A 25,190-nucleotide genomic window follows, 5' to 3' on the forward strand; every position below is an offset into this window, starting at 1 on the left:
TCGACATTTTTTAGGAGCATGCTGCCTAGCGTAATTTGTCTTGCTTATTCAAATGCAAAACTCAGAGCAGCCTGGCATGATTTTGTCACTTTGACCTTAAAAAAGGCAAGTAAGGTCCCTGACCTTAAATGAGCTTGTGATCTTTCGCTTAGAAACAGTTATCTAGGTTCCGGAGGCACTTTGGAGGCCAAGCTAGAATTTGACCTTGTTTAACCTTATTTTACCCGAAGGTTATGACTTAGGATTCTCAAACTTTGATCTAAGTGAGTTCACGTAAAGGTCAACACACCCTGCAAATTTGGCGTCTCTAGCTTTCCTAGTTCTTGAGATCTTAGGCGGGACAAATTGACCCCCACCCGAGAGAAGGGTATCTAGCCGGCCACCCGGGCGCGTGTTGGTAGAAACTTTAGTAGTGACTTATATCGCTGTAACGTGATGTAACATGTTGGTAAAGTTGTGTGATGTAACTGTATCAGCCCTCATGGTTACAACTGGATGTGAGAAGGTTTCCTGTTGTTGATCATTACCACTGTGTGGCAGGATGCTTCCAATACGTAGCAAAGCTAGCGTTTAGATTTCGTGCATACTGACAGAGCTAATACATTGCCGGGCCACGCGCCGCACTTGTCTCTACGAGACTAGTGGTTGGCTCTTCTTACCGTGTGATACACTGCGTAAATTGGGAAGTTTGATAAAAGCTCGTGATGTCAGCAGCGTCAGACATAGTCTGATAAACTAGCAAGGCGAGTGGCTCTATCCTCCGTGACGTCCTTGCTCTGTACTCACAGGTGGTTTCTATACAAGAAATGTTACCACGTTTTAAGCACCTGCTGACTACAAAGTCAAACTCACATTGACCCTGTCCATGTGCATCACAGGTGCAAGACATCAGTTCTGTGGTTCCGGCACGGAACAGTAACATTTGTAATAAAGGGTGTCTGGGCTGCGATTGCAAGGTGGTTCACCCTGCTTGGAAATGCTAGTGTGAAACAAAATCGTTGTAGCCGGTATTACGGTTGGTACCAGCCCTTCCATCCCGGTCTATGCCAGTGCTCTTGCATCTTTTTGCTCCCTGCATGCAATCGGTACTGGTTGGAAATGAAAAAAGGACATGTCCACCGCGCGTTAATATCAATTCTGAAACCGCCTCAACTAGCCGGAAACGGCTCACGTACACCAAAACGTAGCCTCTTCCGAGGAATAGCGGCCCCTCGGCCTTCCGGAATCCGATGTACGTACTGGAGTCGCTGGACGCTAGGTGGTCGGTCGGTATGCCAAAGTCGCCCAAGATCTTGAGGATGTCGAGCAGGATGGCCTCCAGACCTCCGTCCACGTCAATCTGGCCGTCGCCCAGGGCACGGATGTCAGCCATCAGCACGTGAAGGTCGGCCTCCACCTGCTTGGTCTGGTCGTAGTCGAGCCCCATGAAGACGCCGACGATGTCGAGCACGGCGTTGAGCGCTTCCTCCAGCCAAAAGAGCACCTCGTCGAGTGTGGTCGGAGCGTCCGTGGCTGCCGTCAGAACCCAGGTTTAGCAACCAGGGCCATCCCATCTAGCATACGTGTCTGTGTCTGCATCACGCGGAAGAACGGGCCGGTCCGACCGAAACATTTCCGTTGAAGGGGCTTTCGCCCTGGCAGATGCCTTTCAGGCACGCTCTGAGACAGGATCCTTGATGTTTGGGAGCTTCCGACTTTGTCTGCGAATAGCCTGCTCCGAACGCTACCGCCGGACATTGAATTGGACTCTAGCCACTTATTTATGACCTACCCAGGCCAGCTGCATCCTTCGTCACATGCATCCTTTTACGGTAAACTCACAGGGAACTGTGACATCCACTCCGAAGGCCTCTAGAACATGTAGGATGTCGGTGCAGATGTCGATGACGCCGTCGGCGATCTCAATTGTGCCGTGCTCCATGCCCTCGATGTCGGCGACGAACTTGTCGAAATTGGTTATGATGGATTCGTACTCTTCTTTGGTGATGCCGATCGCCGGGCCGATAATTGGCATGTAGGTGTCCACGACGTGCTTCAGCTCCTCCAAGATCAAGTCGATGACCGACGGAGCCGCTGATGACATGCCGTTGCCGCTCAGTAATAAATTCATGCACCAAACAGATGATGATGATAGCATACGTTTTGGCAATTCCCTTGTGCACGTAGACCATCTCTGGTAGAGTATTCTTTATACGCTTGGTTAACCAAATGTTCAGTTGGTCTGGTTGCTGTAAACGATTTGGTGGTAATGCGGTGGGACCCTTAGCCCTTTGTGCACGAAACAAAAGCAAAAGTTTTCAAATTGTGCTACGCTACCAGACGGTAATACTGTAAGTATTTCAACTGACAGCTGTGTTCAGTCGCAGCCCTGCGATCATGCCCGTTTCCAAGGCTGTGTCTCGGTTACCTTCTACTAACAGCTCTCCTGTGATTATTGTCCATCCACTGCCGCTGTGGTGTTTTATCTCATAAACGAAATGGCCAGCTACCAGCTAAAGCCACGTCGACATGCAAAGTGGCGTTACCTGCGAATATGGCACGCTCACTCATTCGATACCAGACTTGAATAATGCACCAACAAAGTATGGTACTACCACATACTCTCCCTGCGTACTGGTAAGTACCTCAGCATTCCACTTACTGGTGCCCTGAACGTCGAAACTAAGGCTGGTCTGGATGCCGAATTCGTGCAGGATCTTGACGAGGTCCATCAGCACGGTCTCCAGACCGCCGTCCACGTCGACGTCGCCGTGCTCGATGGCCTCGATGTCCTTGATAAGGGTGTCGATGTCTGCCTCGGCGGCCTTGATCTGGTCGTCGGTCAGGCCCAGGATCGGGCCCAAAAGCCCGAGCACGGTATCCAGTGCAGATTCCAGCTGGGCCAACAAACCGTCGAGCGCGGTCGGCGTATCGTCAGCTGGAGACGAGTGGGGCGTGTGAGTGAACGTGACGCAGCGACACAGCGGTAGGATAGAGGAGAGTCTGCCTCCCGTTTGTTTACTCAGCCAAGCTTGCAAAACTGACATGTGTGATGTGTTAGAAACCAGTTATAATTTATGGTCGTGTTATCGAATGCATGCGTTGAACATGCATTCCCGGGCAAATCTGGGCAAGGTACCTTAATCTGCCCACATGTAGAGCAGGTCTGGGTTATGAAAATCAGGAACATTGGATGTCTCCAAAGCTATGGACAGCTAGTGCCGCCTTCCAATACTCGCGCATAAGAATGCCACCGTGAAGCCAACTGCATTGTCCGAGGCAAGAAATACTTAAAGTGGACTGTCACTTAACAAACCACGTGGGTTACGCCTCCGCTCAGGTTGCGATACCGACCGTACTCACTAGGCGCATTGTAGTCAATACCGATCTTCAGAATCTCGAGGATGTCAGTGATCATAGCTTCGAGGCCGTCGGTTGTTGGCACCTGGCCGTGCTCCAGCGCCTCCACGTCCGCCACGAACTTGTCGAACTGCTTGCGCGCCTCCAGAGCCTGCTTCTCCGTCAGGCCTATGATTGGCCCAAGGATGGGCAAGTACTTGTCCACCAACGACTGCAGCTCCTCCAGGATCTTGTCCAGAAAAGACACGGGCGCTGTAGAGTGGAGGATGCAAGTGAGGAGGGTTGTATGACAGTGGCGTTCTAATGAATTTTGGCCAGGCTGGAAAGGCTCATAAGTTTCTGAATTATTTGTGCCCCGATGAGTAAGGCGTTCCTGTCTCTTACCGTGGCCTAGCAAGTTTGGGCTTTGTTTCGTGTTGACAACCTTAGAGGACTATTGGCCAGGGTATTCTCATACTGGCGTTGGTATCCACACATTGAAAGACATATTTCTGAAAGTTGTAGGTTTTTAAGCTGCGTTAATTTCGAAAGCGTTTTCGTCCTTTTCATTGCATGTGGGTGCAATTGGGTGCCATGTATGCAGACTTCTTACCTAAGACATGTGCCCCTCACATGAGCTCCACCCTCACCTCACTCATAGCGACTTTCACCCGCACTTACTGGTGACGTCCAGCTGCTCTCCATCCTGGACTGCGCCCAGCTGGTGCAGCACAACGAGCACTTCGGAGAGCACGGCGTGCAGGCCGGCCTCGACATCAGTGGTGCCTGCGGCAAGAGCGCGCAGTCCCTGCGCCGCCTCGTGAGCGGCGGTCACCAGAGCTTGGGCCGCCTCAGCCGACCCGTGCTGCTGCAGCAGGGTGTGTGCTTGCCACTCGGCCGCTGCTATGAGGCCGTGCAGGCGGCTGACGGCTGTGGTCAGCGGGGTAGGGAGGACAGTGTCAGGGACATGGAGCTGGCGCGGACGCGGTCAGCGGGGCAGGGTTAGGGGGGACAGTGTCAGGGACATGGAGCTGGCGCGGACGCGGTCAGCGGGGCAGGGTTAGGGAGGACAGTGTCAGGGACATGGAGCTGGCGCGGACGCGGTCAGCGGGGCAGGGTTAGGGGGACAGTGTCAGGGACATGGAGCTGGCGCGGACGCGGTCAGCGGGGCAGGGTTAGGGGGACAGTGTCAGGGACATGGAGCTGGCGCGGACGCGGTCAGCGGGGCAGGGTTAGGGGGGACAGTGTCAGGGACATGGAGCTGGCGCGGACGCGGTCAGCGGGGCAGGGTTAGGGGGGACAGTGTCAGGGACATGGAGCTGGCGCGGACGCGGTCAGCGGGGCAGGGTTAGGGGGACAGTGTCAGGGACATGGAGCTGGCGCGGACGCGGTCAGCGGGGCAGGGTTAGGGGGGACAGTGTCAGGGACATGGAGCTGGCGCGGACGCGGTCAGCGGGGCAGGGTTAGGGGGACAGTGTCAGGGACATGGAGCTGGCGCGGACGCGGTCAGCGGGGCAGGGTTAGGGGGACAGTGTCAGGGACATGGAGCTGGCGCGGACGCGGTCAGCGGGGCAGGGTTAGGGGGACAGTGTCAGGGACATGGAGCTGGCGCGGACGCGGTCAGCGGGCAGGGTTAGGGGGACAGTGTCAGGGACATGGAGCTGGCGCGGACGCGGTCAGCGGGGCAGGGTTAGGGGGGACAGTGTCAGGGACATGGAGCTGGCGCGGACGCGGTCCGAGGCGGGTTAGGGGGGACAGTGCCAGTGTGGTAGAACGGATCAAACCCCGTTTGGATACCTCCGAGAGGCAGTATTGGGGGCAAAACGTATGATAATGCAAATGCAAACTGCCTTTTAAAGCTGCCTGTGACGCTGCAGTCTGCAGTATCCGCGATTGTTGTTACCCACGAAATCTATCCCAGGTTTGGGTGCAGGCTGTCATGATTTTACACAGATAAACAGTGGCTACACTTTGTGTCTACCGTGAAATGGAGATCTTGGATATTGGACTGTTATCCGTGGAATCCAAAACCATGGAGAGCAGTCCCTCTTCAGTCTGCTTGTTGACCGTTGATTATTAAAAAAGGCCCTTATTGGAAGTATTTGAATGGCATCACGCCCACTTGGCGAATTAATGACCGAACCATATTCGCAGGTGCCGTTTGCCGACGGCATCCGTTTCACTCACTTTGGTCCTGCTTCTGGTCTTCAGGCTCCGCATGCGTGACTCGATCAGGCGGACCGTGTCAAGCACTCCTCGCACATCTTTTCGGCGTCGAGGTCTGGCGGCTCGGTACGGAACTGAAAACTCAAAACCGACGAAGTCAGTCCCAGTTCCGATTTAGGCTTGGAGATGTTTGGGTTACGAATATCTCCACTTCATTTCCCAAGTTTTAATTGTTGAAATCCAACGGGTTCCCAGATGTTTTCAGCTGCCTATGTTTTCACTTCACTGCAAGCACACTGAAGCTACCCTATCCCTTCCCGCTATGGATTTGAGAGGAAAGTCAGTGTTCCGGCAAACATGTGCAGCATTCACCTCCGCGCTCCCCCTTACAAAAACCCTGTGTGGGACACTACACGTTATGCTATGTTCAGTGAAATCATATACACCATTGGTAAATAAGTTCAAGGCATCGAAGAAGCTATAAAACTTTTACGGACGGCATTTTGGCCGCCACGAACAATCTGGCTTGGGTTAGTTTTCATCAATAATAGCCGACCTCCGTACATTTATTACGAGTACGGTCCATTGCTGGACTCCTAGGGACTTGGTCAGAACAACTATGTATTGCTGGCACGACACGTTGCATGGCAAGGACGGCCATCAGATGCACTGCTGAAGCCGACGAGAGATCACGTGCCACGTCTTGCTGTGCGTCCTCTTGTTCTCGACACCAGTCACTGCCGCGCTTCACTGGTGCCAACGCAACTTACGCGGCTTTCGTATCGTCGCCGACGACACGAGGACCACAAGGAGGGCTGCCGCGATCAGCCGCATCTTGGCTCCGCTGGTGGGTCAGAGTGGCAGAGTCGACCCCGACGCTGCTTATATGTGGGGACGCTCACAGGTGGGCGCGTCCCACACGATGACCCTTATCAGTGTTGCAACTCCTGCCAAAGGGCTCAGCTGTGCTCTCACGGCGCGACATGGTCTGGCTGACTCAACAGCGATATGACTTCAATATGCAGTTGCCTTTGCTCGTGGTTTTCCCTTGAAAGATCCATGGGCCTGCTGAGCTCCTTTCGTTGTTGGTGATTTGCTATCTGACGTATCGCAAATACTGACGTTAATTTTTGCGATGGCTGTTTCCCCAATCGTGAAGAGATACGTGTCGTGGTAACGAATGCCTTTGTACACCCTGAATAGATGCATTCTGTCAGTGATTCCCGAGATGGATTCCCACTGCCTTGGTTGCTGAGATAAGCTTCCTATAAGAAATGAGGACCTTGTGTTCTTAGTTGTTCTGTGTGAAGGCCTGGCATGCTGAAAGTTTCTGATGCTCCTAAATGTAGGGGACTCCATTTAAAAGAGGATGTCGAACAGTCCTTGTGATATCTGAAGGAAATGCTCAATGTTTCGCTCCCTCGCGATCACGACTGCATCCTTACCATAGGCGCTGCTGAAAATGCTTGGAAGTTTCACGTGTTATCTCATGATCCCTTGGTATATTTGAAATCAGCTGCGTTCAGCATAGAACTAATTATTGCTGGGATGGCTAGGGCTTGTGGTAGTCTTGTCCAATTCTAAGGCTAAAATTGCGCAATTAGCCCCCGTTGACAATAGATGGAGAACTATTGAAAATATTCCTTGAACCATGCGCATAAGATTGATGTGACTGCAAACAGATGCGCTCAACGTTGCAAAGTAGTTTTTGCACTGTTTAAACGCTGCATTGAATGCGCACGCCATGTGGAAGAGCTATCAAATTCCAGCAACGGTACAGCCCGCCGAAAAAGAACAAACCATATTCTGTAAGCAGGTAAATGACAACTGGTGATTCTACAAGTGTACAATTCAAATGGCGTCTGGAGAACAACCAACACAGAAATATTTTCCCAAACACAAAGTGCCAGAGTAGGAACTGTCGACCTCCTCACCCGCCGGGCAACACACTTCCCAATGCTCGCGAGAAGAGAGAGAGAGAGAGAGAGAGAGAGAGGAGAGAGAGAGAGAGAGAGGAGAGAGAGAGAGAGAGAGAGAAGAGAGAGAGAGGAGAGGGAGAAAGAGAGAGAGAGAGAGAGGGGGAGAGCGAGGGAGAGAGAAGCGGAGAGAGAGAAAAGAAATAGAGAGAGAGAGAGAGAGAGAGAGAGAGAGAAGAGAGAGAGAGAGAGAGAGAGGGAGAGAGCATGCGAGAGAAAGGGAGATCAGATGCCAGCTAGAAGGCGATCAAAGAAACAAATCAGCCTAGACCAAGACAGCCACTGTCAACCCCAAAAATGTCATTTTCATATTCAAGGATTTGGCTCAGCTTTTCAATTGTATGGATTTGTTTACCTAAATCGAACGCTAGGCAGTAAACTCCGCGCAGGTCATCAAATTCCAGGTAGGATCTACATTTCAGGTAGATCACATAATTTGTGTGGGGAAATTTAGCGTGCTCGGCACGATCTTCCGTACTCTATAACATCAACAGACCTTTAAAACCCTGCCACCACCTGCCAACATCATCCGAGTCAGCGGAAGATGGAGAACGCTTAAAGCGACTCGAGCCCATCCAGCGTCGGGTGGGTAAATGTGAGCACAGAGGCTCTAACCGCATGAGCCACCAAGCACCGCATGAGCCACCACCATTTTTAAAATGATAACTCATTTTTTCAGTTGTGTTTGCTCCCCACGATATTCTTTGTCTGCCCGTATTTGTTGGGGAAATGCAGGTTGTGCCTTCTTGTGAACTTCGATTTACGTAAATAGTAGAAGTGCCGCGATGAAAAGACGTAGTTCACCACAGCTACTGCGGGACGGGCAAATGAACAGACGCTTCGAACTGGTCACCTTAGGTCCTGCCACACGGTGTACTGACGTTCCTGGTGGCACCGCTGCTGCGGGACGGGCAAACGAACAGATGCTCCGAACTGGTCACCTTAGGTCCTGCCACATGGTGTACTGACGTTCCTGGTGGCACCGCTACTGCGGAGCGGGGCGAATGAACAGACGCTCCGAACTGGTCACCTTAGGTCCTGCCACATGGTGTACTGACGTTCCTGGTGGCACCGCTCTTGCGCAGTTACCACGACTGAGGCCAGGCGATCGGCGGCGGTAGGCGGTGGCGGCGGCGGGTCGCAAAAAATTGCCCAAATATCCCAATACCAAAATATCCAAAATATCCCACAGGTGAGATGAGCATTGCGTTCCTCGCGGGCGTTGTAATGTCATACCATGGTGAGGTGATTCGCACGTTTTGTTGTGCTTATGCAGGATAAATGTGTGAAGGTAGATGTGCAGGGAGGCTTCTGCACAAGATCGTGGTAATGATGACTAGATATTGTTATGTCGGTTGTGTGCTGCAAAACACGCTTCAGTAATCAACTACCAGAACAACAGCATTAATTTCCTTTCTAGCAGTATAGATGGCGCCCAGCGCTGGGAATTGAATATTCATGTGCACACGCAGTTGGCATACAGGTACACCGCGCCTAAATCAAGAAAATAGGGCTGCGATTGACTTAAAGTGACTAGAAACCCGCAATAAGCGAGATTCGCCCTCAGATGCTTTCGGGTGCCGAATGCCCAATTTAGGAAGAAAAACGCCTTCGCTTTCATGTAAACAGACAAATGAGCCCATACCAGGGAGGTAGGGCAGCGCAGCGGCCCTACTTAAAGGACCATTCGAGTTTGATCAGTCCTGAGGACCCTGCGTGTCCAGTATCGGGCATGACTCGCCATGCATATGTTATTATAGTGGGAGGAAAACGAACATGGAAAATCATAGAAGATAGGATGTCTTGTAACCTCTGCCCAGGAATATCTTATGAACGAGAAATAAAGCGTAGCATTCGCGACCGGTTCAATTAACACCCTGGAAACGCAAGTGTACGTCAAGATTACACACCACTAGAGAAAAACATAGTATAATGACACGCAGCAGTAGAGAATAGCACAAGAAGAACAAACCATAAAACTGACATTCTAGCGACAGCTTAAGTCAGTACGAACTTCAAGACATTTGTAATTGCTCTCCGGGGCTCAACATGCAAATACTATCTTGTAAATTGATTTGAGTAGGACTGTTTACATAATGGCGGTTCATAAATATCCTTTATATAATATATGATACGTGCATAATATATACATATATATAATGTTATATGCATAATGCATATATATATATATAATAAACATAAATTTAAAAAAATTAGTTCTTATAATGAATTGCGACGACCTTTGACCATTTTTTTTTTGCATCTGTGGCTTGACATGGGCTACCAAAACCTTTCGGCGTAGCCAGCCATGTTTCGGGATCTCTTAGCAGCACCATGTATTGGATACTGATATGTCAGAGCCTGAACACTCGGAACGTTTGTCAGTTTATCGCAAGCATAGTTCGTTGCGCTTGAGGGGCCTGATGTTTATAACTAATGCTTTGTAAGGTTAATTGAAACCTGTCAAATTAGTCGTTTGTGTTTCATGCAACCCTTAGGGTAGCACGATATGCAAGGTTTTAGGACGTGGGAGCTTAAATGATGTGTTATTGTGTGATGAGTTTGGCGGCAGCGTGCGCGAAATTCAGTTCATTCTTCGAATTCCTATGTACTAATGTTTAAATGTTATTTTTGCCTAACGCTTACTCCTGACCATGGGCACAACTATGGAATGTGGAGCATTGACAGTATAACTAATGTTTCCTTAATGGAGTCGTTGAATAACTTCCATGTATATATATATATATATATATATATATATATATACACACACATACATATATATATATATATATATATATATATATACATATACATGTATATACGTATATGTGTACATATATATATATATATATATATATATATATATATGTATGTATGTATGTATGTATATATACAATTATTTATTAGAGATTAGAAAGCTCTTGATGCGGGGATCAATAATAAGAAGCGCTCCTACATTCTTGAGAGGTTTTAAAGGTAGCCTTGCCCATGTTGCATAACCAGTTAGCATCATATAATGGGTATAACGTGCAATGTGTAGATCAGCTTTATACTTGAAGCTGAAACTCCGAGATAAAGGCTAGAATCCTCTGCAGACGCGGCGACGGAGTGATCTTGAGGCACGAATTACGTGATATTTTTGTGAGTTTGTGTTCATCTCAACATGGAATACATACTCATAAAGCCACTTTCTAAGGTGTCACAAAGCGTATTAGGTTTGTGTTCGGTAAACGCAATGGTGCAAATCGTAGCAGGTTGAGGTCTGCGTGTTGTGGGGGCTACTGTTCACTGGGTTACACAAACGTTGGGTGCCAATCTATGACAAAGGAATGTGCAGAGAAGACGTACTATTTTTACGGCTCGTTTCATTGAAGGTCGAGGAAGTATATGCGGTGTGCTTAACTGGCAACAAAGAGATGATTGTGGTGGAAAGGCTGCATGATATATGTATAGGGTTGTACATAAATATTTCCTTATACTGCGCAGCTCCGTTTCAGTTGCTCGCAGAGAGAACAGATGGTCACCCGCAGGGACACCGGCTTCCGTCGGTGTAGGGGACTAGCGCCCCCTCGGGTCCCAGCTCCGGTAACGGGTGGACAGCGCAAGCTGGTTCTCTCAGGGCGTAGCGACCCTGCCGGTACGTGAGCTCCTGCTCCTTGTCCGGCCCGCTCCCTCCACATTACCCATTTTCCTGCATCTGGCCCGCTCATCACTCCTGATCCTCGTTTTATCGGGGTCGTCGTGCCCCCTCGCCCTCGTCCCCGGGTTGGTCGGATCCTGGTGGCTGAGGGGCGCGTCGTACTGGTCAGTCACGGCGCGTCCCAACACTCCACTTTGGCCAGGATATCCGGGGGCGCGGGGGCCCGTGGGGCCCCACACGGATCTAGCGGCTTGTCGCTTGCGTTGCGGTTGAGTGCTCCTTGCGGGTCTCCGCTTGGGGTGCCTGGCCGCGCGCAGCGGCTTAAGGGGTCAAGGGGCGGCGGCGCTGAACCACGGGCAGGACGGGGAGGGGTCTCCCCGGTTACACCTGGCCGTGTGGGAGGCGTCGTTCGCCCCGTATAGCACCGGGGTAGCCCTGGCGGTGACCACCTCCCGAGGGAGTGATGGGCCGTCCCCCAGTTGGGCTCCGAGGTGGGTGGGGAGCCCCGATGCCGAAATGAAAACCACCTTTTATGGCTTCTTCTAACATTAAAAACACCCGTCCTCCGAAAGGGGGACGGACCTCGATAACCCCAGGGTGCAGAGAAGTAGCTGTGCCTCCTGGTCCACGGATCCTGATCTTCGGTAGTGAAGAGATGAAGCTGGCTTCCCTCTCACCGTTCCAGAGACGGAGCGGCTGCGACAGGTTCGGGAAAATCATCAGATGAGACAAGGTTAGGAATGGAAAAATTGAAGTAGAGTTCGCGAATAGTCTGGAGGAGAGCAGGGCCATGGCAGCTAAGGAATTTACATATACTGTTCGGGATGAGACTGGCAAGCTCGAAAAGACAGTGTCAATATCAGCAACACCACATAAAACTAAAAATTCCTCCATGGGCATAGTCAACTGTTTCGATCTCCGTGACGTCGCCGAGGACGAGATAGTCGAGGAACTCTCAGAGTTTGGTGTGACGAGCGCTCGCAGGATTCTCGTCAGACGGGGAGGAGAGCTGCTGCCCACTAACAACCTCACTCTGACGTTTAGTTTCACCGATTTGCCGGCTGGGATACGTATTGGATACGCTCGAGTGAAGGTTCGACCGTATGTGCCTAACCCCATGCGGTGCTACCAGTGTCAGCGATTTGGCCATACCAAGCTCCACTGTCGGAACCGCCCGGCATGTGGCAAGTGCGCGTCATTCGAGCACACGAGCAAAGTTTGCACCTCTGCTGAACCCTACCGCGCTAACTGCGGCAAGGGCCGAATCCCACACACGACGTACGACCGTACATGCCTGGCCTACGCGAAAGAAAAGGAAATGATATCGATAAAACCTCTAAAAACGTATCTTTTCGTGAAGCTCGTGAACTTTACAACGACAGCCATACCAAAACATCGTATGCGTCCAAAGTGAAAACTTCGTTGCCACAAAGTAATGCCACCGAGAACATGACAGCAGTTCAGTTCGTGGGACTTCTGAGGTCGTTTGACCTGTCGGTTGTTCCCTCGGTCCGAACGCCCGACTCCCAGCCGGCACTCCAAGCTCCCTCTCCGTCGATCGAGCAGTCGGTAGACGCCGCACCGCTGACCACGGTGCGCGCCGGATCACCAACGGGCGACGGTTGGACGACGGTTCGGTGTGGTCGGAATCCCCGCGCGCCGCCGGCCGTACCTTCGCCTGCGACTCAACTGGCCTCTCTCAACAAGCCGTAGCTCTCGGTCTGAGGCGTCCGGACATGCAACTGGCGCAGCCGAGTTCTTTTAAGCCGGGATTGTTTTAGCTTTTCACATCTCACCGCTTTTTTAATGCGCCCTTTTACAGGCGTTTTTACAGTGGAACTGTAGGGAAGTAAGGGCGAACGCCCTCGATCTCGAGGCTGTCGTCAGCACAGTCTCTCCTGCAGCCGTGGCGCTGCAGGAGACCAAGCTAGCGCCTGAGAATTTCTGCTCCTTGAAAGGATATGCGATGTTTCGCAACGACGTGGTGACGGAGAGCATTGCTCACGGTGGCGTCCTCCTGGCAGTTCACCATAGCGTGCCAGCGAGGAAGCTAAGCTTGCGGTCCACACTTCAGGCTGTGGCCGTACGGCTTTATTTCAACCATCGTCACATCACTGTTTGCTCACTTTGCCTTCCACCAGGCATTGTTTTTCCGTTGGCGCACCTTAGATGCCTGCTGGCTGAACTGCCTCCACCACTTCTTCTTCTAGGAGATTTTAATGCGCATCATACCGCATGGGGGTGTGACGTCACCAATACTCGTGGGAGGCTGTGTGAGAATTTTATCCGCGGTGCTTCACTATGTATTTTAAGCACAAGAACTCGTACGCATTTTACAATGCCATCCGGTCAGACGTCAGCGCCAGACTCGAGCCTCTCCAGTTCCCAGCTCGTCCAACATCTCGAGTGGAGTGTCGGAGGGAAGTGACCACTTGTGTGTGTGTGAAGAGACCACTTGAGTGTCATGGGAAGTGACCACTTCCCAGTGTGGGTCCGGTTTAAGGGAGGTGGAACGTTGAGTGTTAGACCACAACGCTGGAATTTTAAGAAAGCGGACTGGGGCGAATTTGAGACTCGGCTAGACGAATCGTTTGCAACTGGGCCTGAGAGGACGGTACCCTCTATTGAGGATTTTACTCAGACTTTTAGAGTGTGCCAACAGTTGTATCCCACGCACGTCTGGCACTCCCCGACGTACTCCTGTTCCGTGGTGGACGAAGGAGTGTCGGAGCGCCATCCGCGCGCGTAAACGTGCGTTTCGGGCCTTCGACGCCAGAAGCGGTATAAAAAAACCTCATAGCCTTCAAGAAAGCGAGAGCCTTAGCTCGGCGCATTGTAAACGAGGCGAAGCGTGCTTCCTGGCGCGCGTACGTGAGTACGCTGAACCGGTTTACGCCGACATCGCAGATTTGGGTCCGAATCAAGCGTATTTCGGGTCAGTTTCCACCCATAGCTCTGCCGGTGCTGTGTGTTAACGGCCAGGCTATGACGCGCCCGTTGGATGTCACGAATGAGGCTGCTCGGGCCCTGGCCCAACGCAGCGTAGGTGGTAACACAAACCCACAGTTTGTGCGGCACAGATCGCGATGTGAACAATCTGCAGTGGACTTCTCAACGAGTGAATTGCGTTCATATAATGACCCTTTCACGCTGGTGGAGTTGGAATCGGCGATCGCCAGGCTTCGCAGCGTGTCAGAAGGCCCGGACACTGTTCACAACGATATGCTTAAGCATCTGCCGCGTCGCGTGCTTCGCGTTTTATGAACGGTATTCAATTCGCTTTGGACCAGAGGTGAATTCCCAGCTTCCTGATGAGAAGCTACTGTCGTGCCTCTCTTGAAGCCGGGAAAAAGTGGGCTAAATCCCTTACATTATAGACCCATTTCTCTTACGTCATCGCTCTGTAAGTTGATGGAGGATATGGTTAATGTCCGTTTAACCTGGCTTTTGGAGTATAACGGTATTTTTACAAACGCACAGTGTGGTTTTAGAAGGAATCGCAGTACGGTGGATAATCTTGTAATTCTTAACACTGCGATTCGTGAGGGATTTAAGGCAAGTCGACACACTGGTGCTGTCTTCTTTGATATAGAGGGCGCCTATGACACCACATGGTTTCATGGTATTCTTGTCAAGCTATATAAGTATGGTATACGCGGCAATTGGGCACTTTCCTTCAGAACTTTTTAGTTGACCGTTATTTCCGTGTTCGTGTTGGGAGCGCGCTCTCTGAGAGGCACCATCAAGTTAATGGTGTGCCGCAGAGAGGTGTCCTGAGCGTATCACTGTTCGCCGTTATGATTAACGATATCGGGGTTGGGCTGCCACATTCTGTAGGTCGTGCCCTTTTTGTTGACGACTTACCATCTGGACTAGGGCAGCAGGAGTTTCATCGATGGAGCGTCATCTTCAGTTCACTGTGGATCGTATCGAGAAGTGGGGCACCATAAACGGGTTCAGGTTTTCTAGCAGCAAGACTGTAGCCATGCATTTCTGTCGTAGTCGGCAATGCTGCATATGTCTGTCCGTCTGTGTGGCCAACGCATCTCAACGGAACCTGTGGCTAGATACCTTGGGGTATACCTTGACCGCCGACTACATATAAGGCATATCTTAAGACGCTACGTGAACGCTGTTTTAAATCCTTGAACATACTAAAGTGTGTTTCGCGCACATCATATGGGGATAGATAGATAGATATCATCGCAGAGAGAAGCACGCTTTTGCTATTGTATCGCTCAATCATACGTTCTAAGCTGGACTACGCATGTTTCATTTACGACAGCGCGTGTGAGTCCACCAAACGCGTCCTGGACACTGTCCATCATACCTCTCTACGCGTGATCACAGGAGCGTTCCGCACATCGCCTGCCACGAGCCTCATGGTAGAATCGCACAAGCCGCCCTTATCAGCGAGAAAGAAAATGCTCGGCATGCGTTATGCACTTAAGTTGCGACAGTTCCCCTCTCATCCGGCATATAACGCAGTTTTTCACGGCCTGCTGTGCATTTTCGTTACACTGCACCTCGGGCATATGCTGTAACCTTTGGGCTCCGAATACAAGCCTTGCTACGGGAAAGCGAAATTCCCATTCGAAGGTTGAAGCGGGTAGATCATCTGTCTACCGCTCCCTGGCGTTTGATCTCGCCATCAATAGATACGTCTTTGACCGAAATGAAAAAGAATGTCGTCTTGCCAGATATCATGAGGTCGAGGGCACTTGAGCGTATGACGTTATATGACGATTGCACACTTACTTACACGGACGGATCTAAAACTTTCTGGCGGAGTGGGTTGTGCGTTTGTGAGCGGCAGCGTCATCTGGACGTTTTCCTTGCCTCCACATGTGTCGGTGTTCACATCGGAGTTGGTAGCGATCACCAAGGCGTTGTGTTTCATCGAAGTCAGTGACGAACCTCTTATCTGATTTTGACAGAAATTCTTAGCAGTGTTCTTAGTCTTAGGTCTTTTATCCATCATGTCCCCTTGTACAGGATATTTTAGGACGTTTGACTCAACTGGATCAGGCCCGAAAGAAAGTTATCTTGTGTTGGATCCCCAGTCACATTGGAATCGCCGGCAACGAGGTGGCTGACGCGGCTGCATGGCGGGCAGCGCTGGCTCCATGTGTACGCTCCCTCTCTATCCCTGCCAGAGATTTTTAACCCTGCAATAAAAACCTTTCTGCAGAACAAATGGCAGTGCTGTTGGGATTTAAGAAATGAAAATAAGCTCAGAGCAATAAAACCCAAGCTGGGTCAGTGGGTTTTCGTGTTGCCGCCAAATAAGGCAAGAAGAGGTAATCCTCTGCAGACTACGTATCGGACACACGTACGCAACTCACAGTTATTGGTTGCATGGAGCCAAAAGACCTGTCTGTCATCGATGTGGTGCTGTTCTCACCGTTCGCCATGCGCTTACATCATGTCCGCGCCTCAGGGAAGAACGTCAACGGTTCTTTGGTCAGTGTGACTCGCCCTTGACGCTCCGTGACATTTTAAGAGACAACTCGCGCCTTCTTGAATCTAAACAGGTCTTTTTTATTCCTTAAACATATCAACTTCGGGACCCTTTACACGGTTCACTAGTTAGGTAAAACAAAAATCGTTGTGGGCGCCAAATGACCGCTTCAGTCGGCGCGCCCGAAAACACCAATCAACAACAAAAGAGACCAGATGGCCACTCATAAATAAAAGTCTACAGCAAACTCTCGCGAATCTTTTCCTTTGAAGGCGACATTAGAACGCTTTCAAAAAGGATGGCTCATTCATGGATTTGTGGATTCATCTGCGGGCCGGCTTGGACCGGATCAGGAATTTCCACCAAAAGGCAGATTAGGACCGAATCGGATTTTCAGACTTGTCATGTCACATGGTTTGAATACATTACAAATCAATCAAGTGACAGTACTCACTAACTGGTCTCTGAAATGTTCGATTGGTACATACTATTGAAAAAAAAAAAACTTTCAACCACTTGAATATAATAGTTTCAAGTACAATTAACTGCACAAAGAGGCTACATGGTACATAGTTCAGCAACACATTTCAGAATCCAAATACAGATCAAATATAACAGATCAATTGACAAAGTTCAAGCCAATGGCTTAACTTATTGATGCTTCTTTGGAAACCAAAGCTTTAAGTAAGTTCAAGGTAATCAAAATGGCTAAAAGTCCCTAACTTGTCTTACCATAGCATAACTATACTCATTCTGGTCTTGTCAGCAAGTCCATTAAACCCAAGTGAAAGTGGCATTTCAGTGTTACGAAATTGCCTTTGATGGTGGAGAATCTCAATACAAAGTGTTCAGGTCCATTCTCCTGTCACGCAGAATAACAGAAAATAAGCTTCATGGCGATCTATAATTTAATTTTCCTTGCCAATCAGCCAAATCTGTAACAAGTCTAACACCAGCTCCAAATTAGTCATGCTGCTGCCAACTGATCTCCCTCCAGCTGTCTGCGCAACAGAGATTTGCTCACCCAGTCACTCTCCAAACGCATCCGTCTCGAGGGAATCAGCATGGGTGTCCACACCAACCAGAGATCGAAGGAGATTTTTTCAACCCAGTGGGTTACTACTTCATGTGAGTTTACGGGTTGGCGGGCCTTTGATGTTAGTCGATTTATCGTGTGATGTCAAACCTTTTATTTTATAAGTGGTAAAAATGCATACGACTAAGTGTAGGTGGGTATAGCTGGACCAGAATGGGGATGTGGCTGCTTTGGGTTTTTGTTTGGTTTGTGCATGGATGGAAGCATGGTTGAGCACGTGGTTTTTCAGTGTTTGCTATTGCATCTGGGATAGTTGTCTATCGTGATCATTTTTGCTTCAGTGCGGTCTTAAGTTAGGTAATGCCCAAGCATAAGTATAATAAAGTGGTTTGTCGCTCGATGAGACTGAAGGTTTCAGATGGTGGTGATTAGAATCAAACATGTTGTGTTATACTCCCGACCTACACATTTCGAGACGTAGCATGATGCAATGGCTGAACAAATCTATCAAAACGATCACAGAGATAAATCATGATAACACTTAGCGTAAAAAGACAGTTGACTCATAGGACACCACAAGCACTGATTGACTGAAGGATCAGCCCTAATGACAAAGTTCACCTGTCACTGTGCCTGCCTAGTAATGTTGAGTATCCTCGTAATATATGCAGATGAGATATAGTTATTTCCCTCAGTGTCTCCTAGTGTACTAACGGCCGGCATTGTCAGCATAAGAACTCATAGCGGCAAAAACTTGACCGTAGGATAGCCCAGACAATAACCGTAAATAACAAAACAAAGAGGACGAGCCTGTGTAGTTCTGAAACCGTCTTTTGGTTACGAAGTAGTGTCCCAATGTCCGGATGTTTTTGGATATTTTTGCGCTCTTTCGTTTTGCCGCTAAAATTCCTTGGTGACAGGCACACGTGTCGGGTTAGTGCAGCAGGACAGTTAATGACAGGCATGCGTGTCGGGTTAATGCAGCAGGACAGTTAGTGACAGGCATGCGTATCGGGTTAGTGTAGCAGGACAGTTAATGACAGGCATGCGTGTTGAGTTAGTGCAGCAGAACAGTTAATGATAGGCATCCGTGCTGGGTTAGTGCAGCAGGACAGTTAATGATAGACATCCGTGTCGGGTTAGTGCAATACGACAGTTAGTGACAGGCATGCGTGTCGGGTTAGTGCAGCAGGACATTTAGTGACAGGCATGCGTGTCAGGATAGTGCAGCAGGACAGTTAATGCCTCAGATAAAGACCACAACATGAAATACTTGCTGTTGCATTGAAAATGTAATTGAACTTCCCTAGATAAAAAAATTCATCAGGTAATCAGAAGAGTCGCTTTCAAACAACATCCTAAATCAAAATTTACTATGACAGCGAGCTCTCATTCACGAAAAGTCCACGGAGCCATCGCTTTGCGCTACAACGTCTGGTGTTTTTTTTAAGCTTGAAGGAGATGTTTCAAATTTGAAGACATTGAGGTAAGCATCAGATATCATGGGAAAAGCTTACTTGTAACTACTGGTAAGCTTTCAAGGTTCAAAAACAACCCAAAGAAGCAAAATTTCAAAGTTTGTAAAAATACGCCCTATTACTTCATCGCTTGATGGCGTCCGTCATGGAATCATTTTGTGACGACAGCATTACATGGCAGTATCTGGCAGCCAGACCTAAAGTATACTTCAAAGCGCATGAAAGCTGACGTCAGACGGACATTCTGGTGGCGGGTGCTGTGTTGGGCGGCGGATTAGTGCATGGCTTGTTCATGGATTTTTTGTCTTGGTACTGATCGTAGGAAAAGCTTTGGTGGACTGTTTGACATATGCAACGTAGCGGCTTTTAAGGCGCATTATTGACATCAAAGCACGTTATGCTGTGAAAACTGTCATGTCAATACTGATTGTCGACCTATCCTTGCCCGCAGTGCTGTAGTTTTGACATTGATATCTTGTGATGTGCACAGTAGTTACTTTCTTTATTATTTGTAACTGGGCAGGCAGTCAGATGCAAAGTTTAACAATACATATGTAGCATTGCTGTGAATTGATTACCAAGGCAGTCTTATTGCCATGGTAAAGATGGTATGGTTGAGCTACCAAAAATGTTTTTGCCGCTCGGAATTACTTATGCAATCACTAGTTAACCCTGATATAACCATTGCGGTACAATGACATTCTCGTTGGTGATAGTCTTTTGGGAGTGTTACACCAGTTGTTATCAGTCACTCATACGGTATAAACTTCTCTCATAAGCTTGACGTAGAGATGGCAGCCAATGTGGTACATTGTGTAATGACACAGGTCAACAGTGTCATTGTGGCAGTACCTGTGTGCTGTGCTGTGACATGGCGTAAAGAACAATGATACTGTTTTTGAACCGCAATCTCCGCTGCTTTCATAATATATTTCGTCATGAGAAAAAAATGGTCAAGCGGACATTCCTGTATGAACTCCGCACCTGGCATATGACTGACCAAAAACATGATACAAGATACAACTCACTTTCAGCAAAGCACACAGCCATTATGTACTGCTAAGCCTGTTTTGGGAATCAACAAAACGTAGGTGAGGACGCCGATATATCTTCTGTTTCCACAGCCAGGCAACATGCTGCAGCCATTAGGCTTCTTTGCTCAAAAGCATTGTTCACACAAGAAATAACACATGTAAAACAAGAAAATATTCCGTGTAGTGAAGTGGCGCTGCAAACCTACTGACCTTGCAAAAGGCTGGAGACATGGCAAGTGCATGCAGTTGTGGTTAGATGGGCGAAGTGCAATGGCGTGACGATGCTGCCAGTGCACACAAGGCTCATGATGAAAATACCGCGAAGTGCTATCCAAGAAACCAACAGCAATACTGCTCCTCCTTTCCTAGCATCCGGCATCTCACAAGTTGCAGTGACTATGACATTGACGACTCACAAGCAATGCTTGTCTGCATACAAAATTTGTTACGACAGTAGTATGAGCATCCATAATAATACAGAACTATATTTTAAGAGTTCATAAGGGAAAAACAACTTTTCAAAGCCGTATCATGCGAGCTTATACCATTATGTACCTTAATGAGCTGCACGGACCTGCCCCTACTGCCAAAATGAATTCCCACTATAATGACATGCAATGGATTGACTAAATGCTGTAATATCTCAATAGGTTCAACATTTTGACAAGATCATAATGAAGTAGCAAACCGCCTTTGAACACCTGCGACATAGGAAATGCTAGTGCTTCTTTCGGCTTGCTAGCGCCACCACCTTGTCGTTTTCAAACCCAAACATAAAGATAGAGGCAGGTATCGATATATCACGTTTTATCGGAAGTCATCAGACTTGAAGGATACCAAAACAATGCTCTCTCTCAGAAGTAGAAAGCTCGCACGCACATTCCCCATCACATCAAGATCAATACAAGCCATTGTTACGCACCACCAGTGATCACACACATTGCAAGCGCCTGATTCACACACGGATGTCAACCAAGTGTGATCCCATACTTGCACAGCCCGCGGGACTATCAATTTGCAGGTTTTCTCACAATTTTCACACAAGTTTTCGGTTCTAACACCACATTTCGCCGTGAGTTCGCCGTGAGTGAGAGAGCTCCAACACATAGTCTAAACGAGGATTGATGGTAACACAGTTCAAGAAGCTGTACTTGTAGGACACGTTTTTTTGTTCAAGATTTCAATTTGTCATACAGTACGTGTTAGATGTTTAGTAAGATCTACATCCAAAATTGCTGTAATATTTCCCTAATTTTATAATGTCTCGCTAGCCCATAAGCCCGTGCAAGGTTCTTTGCTCCGGTATGCAGTGCGCCAACCAAGCTGTATGTGAGAAATGCGTCAGTAAAAGAAGAAAAACACCAGTAAGAGAAATAAAGACAGATTTGCCTTCGCGTCCGCTTTTGTTATAGCATTCGTGAGAGTGTCATTCTTTTTTCTGCTTCGCATTTTTTGGCAGACAGTGGCGTTTTTAAGTATAGCATAATACTACGTTTTTAAGTGCAGCAAAATTTTTCGTTATTTCTAGGCTTAGGGCCTAGAAATAACGAAAAATCCCCCATTGACGACGAGTGCCGCACAACCGGAAATTCTCACGCTTACGGTCGCGACACGCGTTCAGCAGCGAAATCTTACTTGCAGTCAATGCATCAGCGAATGCATCAGCGGCCAGGCTGTTTTTAACCATGAGCGGAAAACAGCCTATTAGGTGGCGGCGATCGTATGACGTTTCTATGACGACATCATTGTCAAGGTGACTTCGAAATAGTCTTCCAATAAACCTTTTTCCACGTTTGTGGGCGTATAACTTAGGAACTAGAGGGCTTTGGGTGTTATAAAGGATATGGCCGTGAACTCCATCAAAAGGTCCTCAAGATGGCTGTTCTAGTTAAAAACCCCATATAAAGGTGGAACATCTCTTTAAGTGCTCAAGCTGGTACATTCGATCATGTTAATCGAACCAACATGATTCGATCTCATGAAACACTGTCACAAGGCTCATGTCTTTTGAACGGACGAACGGACAAACAGACAGTTGGTGCATATGATTCAAGCTGTTGGTCAATAGAGAAAAATGCATCGCGTGGACTCGGTCGGCGCACGTGGATGTCTAGCCACTGTTGGTAGCTCGAAGGCGGCGGGCGGACTCTGCGGAGCGCCCGACGATTTTCTTTGCATCTGACTCAAGGCGGTGGTGTAACGTCTTGATGTCATGCCCCTTGGGCGTGCCATCAGCCGTCCCCATGCCGGCTGGTGCAGCACTGAGGTCAAGCCTTCACGTCGTCCGAGGCCAGTCACGATACGGGCGACGAATTTTAAGATGTTCTGATCGGGCTATTATACAAAGACAAGTCTGCGCGCGTCATACGGATTACAATGTAGCTCCGTGCACATACCCAACGTTTGTCACTATGTCCGATGTGAATGTAGTGTGTATCTTAACTTGTCGAGTTTGTCGAAGAAATCTTATGTCAGCTCTTGTACCGTTTTTATAGGCTTATGTCGGGTACCTTCGTGATGACTGCATATGTTAGTGTTTTTTTTACGATTGATGTGGATACCATGCAATATGTGACATGAAGCCCCGATTGCAATATCTATCTAGATATATACTTTGTATATACATGCACGCATACACACACATATATACACATATATGTATATATGTATAACTTCTAGACTACTTAATTAATATATATATATATATATATATATATATATATATATATCGCAATCGGCCGTACGTGCTCCTGGAGCTACCCGGAGCGTGCCTCAGGTAACGGAGCTGAAAACGTGGCAAAAATGGCATTCAGTGGTAGACGATTCTAAGGCCGGAACGTATTGCGCCTCTCACGCACTTGAGGTGACTTTAAACAAAATGTTTGTGTTGCTAAAACTCGTTCCGACAACTGCTTTCTCACCACAAGAAGCCACCGAGCGAACCAGTGCTAGGAATCGCTAGGAATTAGGAAATAGGAATTTCTCATCACAATAAGCGACGGAGCGAACCGGTATTTAGAATCGCTCACCACAATAAGCGACCGAGAAAACCAGTGTTAAGAATCGCCAACGGTAGTCTGCAATGCTCAGGCTCCTGCAGAAACCCAGCCTGGATGCCAACGTAACTTGTATGGGGCTGGGTTCATCGAGGCACATCTGACGCATTATAATGAACAAATGGCGTGTGATGTTCCAATGTGCTCAAATCCTACGAATGTTTTTGTGTATCAGATATTCAACTCTATTTGTCAAAAATCATACTGGGCTGAAAACATGACATAGTACGTATATACGGTACGTGTATACGTTATTATATGACGATGGTACGTTATTCAGACACCGTTCTTTGAAAGCTCAAATGATGTCTGTAGCTGCAAGTGACCCTTGACACAACCGAGACAACGGCTAAGGAAACGTTTGTGTTCAAAATGGGGGTACCGATACATTTCAAATGTTCGGAGCTCCAAACATTTCCATAGGCCAAGTTTGAGATTGGATGGACGTAGGCACACATTTTTCGAAGTTTTTAGGCTGCCAATGCCATTCTGTCAAGTCACAAATTGGCACACATCCGAGCTTATGTAATGCAGATAAACATTTCTTACCCACGATCGTTTTCTCTCTGTTTATTTAACTTGAATAATGGAACGCATTGGCGCGAGTGGTGATTGGGGTGCTTGGTGGTAGGTAGTAGTAAGTTGATATCTTTAAAAAGTTTTGAACTGACGGCCGACTCTTAGTTGGACTTATGATTAGACTTCCTGCAAAAACTTCCAGAAAACGCCTCTGCTAGTTCGAAACGGTAACATGAGAGAATAATGAGAGAAGATAGGCGATCGTGACGCAGACGCAGACACCAAGATATTGTTCGGCACTACACGGGTGCGCTGCGGCACAGCATGCCTTACGGCTCTGAAGCTGCGGAACACTGAGCTGCCTGCCGTGGAGTAGGCTGAAGGGAGTGTGCCACCTTTCAATCACATTTTGAGACGTGCCCTGGTGAAACTCCTGACCAGTTATGTCTACCAATGGCAGTACGAAGTGATGCTACAGCATCAGCAAGATATAAGAAGCAAATGAGTTTGTTCTAGTCTAAATAGCGCGGTCAACGTTTTGGCACTTTACTCACCTTTTTCGTTCTGTGATCACCTGAGTGCATTACGGAAATTGGCAATCTTAGCACATATAAGACATTCAAGTGGGACGTTCATCACAGCCTTCGCAGCTTTTCTGCAGGCACCAAACAATCCGCGCCTGGTATACCTGGGGTAATTGCTGTAATGTTAACCATTTTTTTTAATTTGAAATTTGCTTCTTTTTTAAACTTCTGTTTGGATAAATTTATCGGATCGGCGTCCACACGCAGTGCTTGTTGTGTGAGATCTGACCCCTGCCGTCCTATCCTAAACAGACACGAGCCCACTCCGCCATGGACGTATGGAGGCAGGCGCTGCAGCCAGCTGAGCTACATCGAAACATTGAAATGTTGGCAATTTCCGTTTGGGGGTATGAATGCTGTGCGTAGTAATGCAAGTTTGGGGTTGGCACAGCGGACGGTGTTAGCGAGTATTTATTTAGCGAGAACTGCAGTTATCGAAGCTTGAATATTTGTGTCACTAGACCACTTTGTAAACACAGCCATGCAGTGGGTTGGGCGTCTAAGAGAAAAAACTATTTCCAAATCCAAGGTGGCAATCCCAAAGCTAAGGTGCCGACCCAAAGCCAAGGTGCCAGCCCCAAAACTAAGGTGCCGAATCCAAAGCCAAGGTGCCAGACCCAAAGCCATGGTAAAATGTCAAACCGATAGCGTTCAGCACTTTTTTGTAAGAGAAAAGGCTGGATAGCAAAAAGACTAATTCTTGTCTTAATTTTTTCATATTCACACACCGTTTCCCTTAGAAGGGTGTTTATTGAAATTTGAGGCATTCCGAGCCTTTTTTGGAATGCTGGTACTGCCAATAAAATCGGATGCGTCTGATCTATGAGTGGAAAGTACCGACAAGCGGCATGGTCCCTTAAAGCATGTATTTGGCACTGGTGAACGAGGGTGACACGGTAATAAAGCTTTGGAACAAAAA

At 48.4% G+C, this 25,190-nt stretch overlaps 1 protein-coding gene across 1 annotated transcript; it reads right to left on the reverse strand.

The window, feature by feature from the left end:
• Positions 1-1,239: 1,239 nt before the first annotated feature.
• Positions 1,240-6,318, reverse strand: LOC119114720 (uncharacterized; the record flags this gene model as incomplete). Its single annotated transcript, XM_037238736.1, has 6 exons — positions 6,255-6,318; positions 4,000-4,248; positions 3,343-3,591; positions 2,642-2,917; positions 1,822-2,073; positions 1,240-1,512 (listed from the first exon to the last, which is right to left on the reverse strand). Coding segments are annotated over exons 1-6 (1,363 nt in total), but the record flags the coding sequence as incomplete, so codon positions are not given.
• Positions 6,319-25,190: the final 18,872 nt, after the last annotated feature.

The sequence above is a fragment of the Pollicipes pollicipes genome, unplaced genomic scaffold, assembly GCF_011947565.3.
Source record: "Pollicipes pollicipes isolate AB1234 unplaced genomic scaffold, Ppol_2.1 Scaffold_3078;HRSCAF=3610_pilon_pilon_pilon, whole genome shotgun sequence".
Taxonomy (NCBI): domain Eukaryota; kingdom Metazoa; phylum Arthropoda; class Thecostraca; order Pollicipedomorpha; family Pollicipedidae; genus Pollicipes; species Pollicipes pollicipes.